At 44.8% G+C, this 7,605-nt stretch overlaps 1 protein-coding gene across 1 annotated transcript; it reads right to left on the reverse strand.

Annotated features, from left to right (window-relative positions):
* Positions 1-1,154: 1,154 nt before the first annotated feature.
* LOC135985801 (lymphocyte antigen 6E-like) lies at positions 1,155-6,841 on the reverse strand. Its single transcript, XM_065629421.1, has 3 exons — positions 6,748-6,841; positions 2,466-2,585; positions 1,155-1,797 (listed from the first exon to the last, which is right to left on the reverse strand). The coding sequence occupies exons 1-3, from the start codon at positions 6,797-6,799 to the stop codon at positions 1,589-1,591; spliced, it is 381 nt and encodes a 126-aa protein (XP_065485493.1). The 5' UTR covers positions 6,800-6,841; the 3' UTR covers positions 1,155-1,588.
* Positions 6,842-7,605: the final 764 nt, after the last annotated feature.

The raw sequence follows: 7,605 nt of genomic DNA on the forward strand, positions 1-7,605 counted from the left end.
TGCGATAGAAACCATGGGGACAACAGAGGTTCTTACGGCTAAAGACACAGCATCCTTGGCCAATTGCCTTTGCACCAAGGCAAAAAAAATGAGCTGTGGTTCTAACAAGAAAATAGAGGTCGGAGGTAAAGCCCAGACTAAGTCTGGATGAAGAATACAATGAGGAAGGCTGGGAGAGAAAACAACCAGGGAGTGCACAGCTACAGGTCAGATGTGGATGGGAGAAAGGGTGGACAAGAAGGGATGGGAGCAGGTGTGGGCCATGAGACCACATTTCCTTTGCAAACCTGTTATAAAGATCCGGCTGTTTCTGAGTGTTATTCTGCTCTTGGCAAATACCTGGTAGAGCGAGCAAAGCGTGTAGCTGCCGTCCCTGTGCAATGAGTCTACGGAGAGGAAACCAGTTGGGTGAGCTGCACCCAACTAATTACCCTGGGAGATCTCGTTGGGTTATCCTAGTGCAGCGCTTCTTCAGCTCAGGAGAAAGCATTTCAGCCTCCTGTGACTCACTTTGGAAAGGTGTGAGGGAGCAAATCTCCCATTCCTCACTAAGATGATCCACAGGGAAGGTCAGTGCAGGTGAACAAGTTCCTTCAATTTTAACCCCAACAGGAAACTTGACTAGCAAACTTAAAATATTTACTTTCAAAGTTAGCATTTTGTTACAGATGAAACTGAAACTTCCAGACTGCAGCAGACACGCAGTAGAAGCTGTCTTTTCTGATTATTTTCCTTTAAGCACCATGCATGATACTTTTCTCCCTTTTCAAAATAATCCATAATGCCTTTATAAAAGCAATTTCCACTGGAAGATCTTCAATCAGTTTACAGAAAACTTAATGCTCAAGATCCCTTCTTGTTGAGTCCTGCCTTGTCCCCTCTGTTTGCCTGCTGGAGCCATTTCCTTTCAGCCATCTGACCCAGAACAGAAATTGAAAACAAGTTAAATAGAATACTCTGAAATGGAGTCACAAAATGACACTTCTGCCACTGCAGGAAAAAAAAAAAAATCTGGAGAGAGGCTTCCTGAAGTGAATGCGTAGTGATTGCAATACATTTCAGCATTGTTTCAATTTGACTTGCAGACTAATGCCTCTGTTTTTGTTGCTGCATCCAGCCGCTGTGCCTGATGTACCATACCACATAGCCACACAAAAGAATAAAATAACACTTCATTGTACCCGGTTTCTGTTTAACAACTATAATATTAGAGGCTTCCTCAGAGCAAAATAATACAGGGCAGAAAATGGTATAAAGGGAAAAACGGCACAGGAGAATGGGCACAGACAAAACGAAGGCAAAAAAAATACATGGAGTTATAAAGGCCAATAGTAGGAGAGATGGTGACTATATGGTGCCCTTCTGCATGTGCAGGGCTCCACATCACATCTTTCTCTTCTAAACACCATTTTGAGGTAGGGCTGTGCTCTTATGCATTGCCATCTGAGCACAGAAAGAGCAAAAATATTTGCTGGTGGGGCATGACCTGTTAGGTATGGGAAACAGGGCGGCATTCATCCTGTACAGAGAAGGGTTTGATCCCTTGCAATGCAAGGCCAAGCAGCTCCTTTACCCCCACCAAGCCCCTTTAGAAACCCAGACGGAGGATGCAGGCGAGACTGGCCAAGATGCCCAGAGTTATCATGGTGTAGCTGGTTTTCACACTGCTGGCACCGCTGACGTTGCACAAGGAAGTCTCGCAGCAGCTGGAAGCAACACCAGCTATGCCAATATTCAGGTCAATTGTTGGGCAAAATGCAGAACATTTCTTGGTAATGCGCTGGTTACGGTCGTTGCCTGAAGTAAGGGAGAGGAAAAACAGGGAGAAAAGTCAGAGTTTTTATCTTGTGTATTTTTTACAAACTTCAATGGTAGAATGGCTGTGCAATATCCAGTGGGGAATAAAATCATAGAATAGTTTGGGTTGGAAGGGACCTCTAAAGGTCATCTAGTCCAAGCCCTGCCATGAGCAGGGACATCTTCACCCAGATCAAGTTGCTCAGAGCCCCGTCCAGCCTGGCCTGGGATGTCTCCAGGGATGGAGCATCCACCACCTCTCTGGGCAACCTGGGCCAGTGTTAAGGTATCACCACTTCAAAGTTGAAGCTGTTGGTTCCCAATCCTGTGCCCAAACTTTCCCTCCTCCTCTCTTGTAGCCTTTCTTCCCCCATTTTCTTTCAAAGAAACATTGTTCTGTACTTAACGCTGTTGGTTTTCTCTTTGACTTAGGCATACTGGACCATTATTCGTGTATATGTGACCTATGGAGACCACCTCCAGACCTTACGACTCCTCTGCTGTTTTCAGTGCCAGCTGAGTGCAACCTAGGGCAGGAATCTGGAGATCTAATGCATTTGTACAGTACAAGATTGCAAGACATCATCATCACCATGTCTTGATACTGCCCCTTCAGGAGTACTGAACCTCCTCTTGTAATCAGAGCCTTAGAAAAGCTTCACACTTACTGAATCCCATGGTAGAGTAGGTTGTGACACAATACTTCTCATGGTCAGAACATGTGGTTGGACTGAGACAGTGCACGTTGGAAGTTGCATCTTTGCATGTGAAACACATCAAGGAGAAAGCTGCAAAAGAAGCATCCAACACTCATCAATCACCTCTAGAAATACCCACAGAACTGATGGTGCTGGTCCAGATGGAGGATCTGTCAAGCCCAGCATCCATAGGCAGATGCCCTCCTGAGTATATGAAACGTGGCCCCAGCGACTCTCCTGGACCCAAATTAAGCTCAGATTCCTGACACTGGTGTGGTTTTCTCATTTAGTAACCTTCAAGGGGTCTGTCTTCTGGATAATTACTTGAATTCATTTAAACATCTGGCATCCAAAGTGTGCATTTGGAAAGAGCTCCCCAGTCTACTGCCACTTACAGCATGAAGCTCATGTGATTTCTTTCCAATCTGGCTCCTCCAAGCCTTGGTTGCTGGCCACTAGTTCTTGTATAGAAGGAAACCAGCTGATTCCTGTTCACATTCATCCTCTTCAAGTCATCTGAAGAGTCCTGGCCTATGCATCCTTCCTCAGACCACACACCCCAATAGTGAATGATCATAGAAGGACAAAATTATTTTGGTTGGAAGAGACCCTCAAGATCATCAAGTCCAATGATAACCTAACTCTAGCACTAAACCATGTCCCTGAGAACCTCATTATTATTATTTTTAAAATCATCTAAAATACGAAAAGGGAGAGACACACCTGAGGGTAACCTCACTGACCACACTGGGCATGATTTTTTTGCTGCATGCTCCCACAATATATATCAAATTAGGGACAAGTGACCTAGATCTTCACCTCAGTGTTTTCTGGAAAGAGGGATGTTTGCATGTGGCTGGTTCATTTTCAGACCTCTCCTGTGCTGGACAACCCAGGACCTGTAGAAGACAGGGCTCAACAATCCACCCCCTTGGCTGCAGCAGAATCTGTTTTACAGCCATCTGTGGATGATGACTGCCTAACACTACAAAATGTGTACATCTGTAACACTGTGCATCAGCAAAGTGCTGTGCTAATGTGAATGAATGAAAACAGCTTGCACTCAAGCTAAAGCAGTCATTCATAGCAAAGAGATCCTTGGGGAACGAACGTTTCTTTGCATGATAAGAGGAAATTCCTACTCATCTGTTTATCTGGAGCAAACACTCCTGCAGTAATGTCACCCACTGGGGATTAGGCTCATTCTTCACATTTCCAGGCTACCCCTATCAGTGGCCAGTTAATCATAGAATAATTTGGGTTGGAAGGAACCTTTCAAGCTTATCTAGTCCAATCCCCTGCCATGAGGAGGGACATCTTCACCCAGATCAGGTTGCTCAGAGTCCCATCCAGCCTGGCCTGGGATGTCTCCAGGGATGGGGCATCTACCACCTCCCTGGGAACCTGGATCAGTGTCCCACTAACCTCAGTGTAAAACATTTCTTCCTCATGTCTAGCCCGAATCTCCTCTCTTTGAGTTTTAAACCATTAGCCCTTGTCCTATATCACATCTGGCCCAACTTAGTTTTGCACCAGCACTGTCCTTTGCCTTCCTTGCTTGTCATCTCCCTCACTCTTCTTCTCTCTCACACAAGATTCTTTGCCCTTGTTGATGCCTTTGCCAGCAATGTCCCAACCTCATTGCTGCCCTTGTTTGACCTTAGCCAAGCTCATGTGGCCCAAACAGGCTCTCTTCTCCCGACCGTCTTACCAACTCCAGCTCTGACCATGACCCAGGCAACCAGGGTATGGAGTCTATTTCATAGGAAGTCACTAAAAATACCTTTTAGGGCACTATTCATTCTTCTCTGCTTCTGTGGAACCTGTCTTCTCTCCCCACTCCAGCTAACAGCCCCTTTGCACTTTCCATGGCCACCCAACACTGACCATCAATTGCCTCTCATGGTCTGTCATCCTTGCACATCATATACTCTGTTGTCTTCCACAGAAGAGCAGCTAGAAGAGTACACAGGGGCCAGACAACTGGTCTTGCAGTGACTCAGATCCCATCTCCCTCTGTTCCCATGCTCAACATCCTTCCGATTTCAAAAGCTGGCGCACCTGGCGCACTCTGACTAGATACCAAGACTGTTGCAATTTTTTCTTCCTACCTTGGTCATTTCCATCTCCAGGCTTTCTTGGATGTCCTTGCGTTCAATATTCGTCTGATACTGCTGGCTACATTTTTTTGTTGTTTTCAAATCTGGGACCCTCCTTTAGACTATTTGCACTCAAAGCAGTGTGGTTTCACTCTCTTTTCTTGTGCAAAACCCACATGGGCACATTTCTGCTCCACCCCAATAGGAACCACCCTTTCCTCCCAGAATAACCCCACACTAGAGCGGAGTCCCCAGACTGGGTTGTCCAGACATGTGATTCATTTTATTCCTTAATTAATGCAGCTTCTTTAATCAAGCCCATTCCAAGAAAAACTTCCTGAATCTATGGAGGAAAGAGTGGAGCTTCTTGCATGCCCAAGTCCTGTTTCATCCCAACCTCCCAAAGCTGCTAATTTAAGAGTATAGTTGTCCTGAGACACTTATAGCTAGAGGAGGGGGCAAACAGCTTCAGGGGTGATTTTTCCAACCTCTCTCTGTGTTCAGGAGGTTTCTCTCCCACCATTTACCACAGAGGAATCTGGAGACACGTGAGCTCCTAACCGGGTGGCTCAGTTAAGACCCTGAGGTTAGGTAGCACAATTTTGACCCTCAGTCCTGGTAAATACAACAATTATTCATAACACTGAAAAACACTTCTGATTTTATTGCATCTTTGAGATACCTGTTGCAACAAGGACTGAGTGGGGAAGGGAACAATATTTCTTTAGGAGTGTGTCCTACTCAGGACACAAACCTAGGGTTAAACCAGGCCCTGGAGTTAAATCAAGCTGCCTTTGAAGTTCTCCATTCTATGCTTAGCAAGACTTCTGCTCTAACTGAAAAACAATATTCCTCAAGGAAAATTTTCATACAAATAATTCAAGCCATCCAGGTAAACAACTTACATGTGTAAAACATTAGCAAGTGCAAGTGCTGGTGGTGCAGGATTTACACCGTTAAAAATCAGTCAGGTTCAGGATTAATTGCAACAGCAACCAGCCTTCTGGCGAGATGGCACAGTGAAGTAGTGCTGCATATGTGTTAATTTTCACCACCTCCTTTGGTAAGTTTGCTGCCTCATTACATGATATTTTTTAAAAAAATGTGGTTACAGTTGATAAACTTCAGGGAGGGATCCTTTTATTGCCCGCTACTTTTTCAGCCCCATTGAGCACAATGATTCAGCATATGCCAAGTTTAAAGCTTGTGAAGTCCCACAGTAAGAACATTTACAGCCTCAAATTAAGTGTGAGCCTGAGTACTCTGCTAGACTAGGACCAGAATGGTCAGTAATTTGCAGGTAAAGCCCTACACTGGAGCCTGAGAAAGATTCAGTTTGTAAATAAGGCAAAAGCCCCCCGAGCTGAGGAAATAAAGTATTTCCCTGAAATAATCAGAGGGATATTCAGGGCTGCACCCCCTGTTTTTTGCCTGACCCACAGGTAAATGGAGCGTCTTCCAGAGGCAAAGGCAGTGGCCCTTGGCAGAGCCCAGCCAGGCAGAGTCAAAATACAGCTTCCCAGTACCTCTTTCCCCCCAAAAAACCCAACATCCACCAGTTACAAGATCAAGAACGGGACTCTGCGTCTCCATCCCAGACCTGGGATCAATGTCGGCAAAGCTGCGTCTTAAAGCACCAAGCTGCAAGAAAGAGATGTGAGCCAGAATTGCATCTTCTTGTGGCATGACCGTCTCTACCAGTTTATGTAATGATGGCTTGTAATTGCAACCAATAAACAAGCAAGTAAAAAAAAAAAAGGCTGTAGTTATATTAGTTATATGTCAAATTTGCAGCTTTATTGTGCATATTGCTCTTTGCCTATCCAGCTCTGTGTATCTCTCAACTAAGCCCCCCTTCTCATGGAAGGTCTATCAGTTGCCACTCTGAACTACTCCAAGGTCTGGGCTGGAACTGCATGGGTCAGGTGAGGTAGACATCTCATCCCTTCAGCTCCTCAGCATCCTTCCAACTTCTGGTGGGGACACGTCCCCTGGTTTCTCGTCCTAAGCACTGGAATATTCTCTAGAGCCTAATGACCCTTCAGCTCTAACGTTCATGCTGCAAAATCCCCTTGTCATCCTGCAATATCAAAATCATGCCCCAGTTCTTGCGGGGGGGTATCGCTAGTAGAAAGCAATCCTTGGAGACTCACCGCTCTCCGTGCACAGGGCTACGACGAGCACGACAAGAAGAGAAGTCTTCATCCTTTATAGGTCTCGCAGATTCCAAACCAAACAGGACTCACCCAGGGCAGGTTTTATACCTCTGCAGTGTTTGCTTTGATGCTAGGATAATAACCACAGGGTTGCCGTGACGGTGGGTAATTGGGAGTAACGTGTCAGTGCTTGTATGTGGAAGTATGCTTTGTTGGAAATCTAAACAGGCGCATGTTCCCCCCACTACTTCTTTTCCTAGTTATTTCACAATGCAGCTTGTTCGTCTGGTGTCAAGTATGCAATAGTTTCTAATTCTGGATAAGTGGAAGAAAAGCAAAACAGAACAAAAAACAGTGTCCATGTGAGAAGAGGACTGTTTTCTTTTCTGGACCAGTTTGGGGCTCAGAGCAGGCTGAATCCTTGAGGATCCTGTCCTCCTCATGTACTGTTTTAATGCATATGGAAATTGATTGAATTTGAAATCAAACTTGGGATTGAAACTTCTTCAAAATATCTCCCGTGATTTTTCAATACAGCTAGATCAGAAGAGCAATATCCTTCCACTGCATTTCATAGGGGACCAGACATCATTTTCTGTGGGCCTTTTTAAGACTGCAGTTCAAAATCATAAATGTTTCTGTTCAAAAATTGGATATTTTATATGAGGGAAAATGTTCTCTTGTTAGAAAATAAATTCCATGGGGTGGTGAAAATGGCCTGTTAAATTAAAAAATAGAAACAACACCCACCCCCATCACATTGAACAAGCTGTGACTTTTCACAAATTACAAAAAATAAATGTCAGGGAGAAAAAAACAAGTGAGCTAAAGCATGAAGCATGAGGGATTGCCTGA

Source organism: Caloenas nicobarica, chromosome 2 (assembly GCF_036013445.1).
Source record: "Caloenas nicobarica isolate bCalNic1 chromosome 2, bCalNic1.hap1, whole genome shotgun sequence".
NCBI lineage: Eukaryota > Metazoa > Chordata > Aves > Columbiformes > Columbidae > Caloenas > Caloenas nicobarica.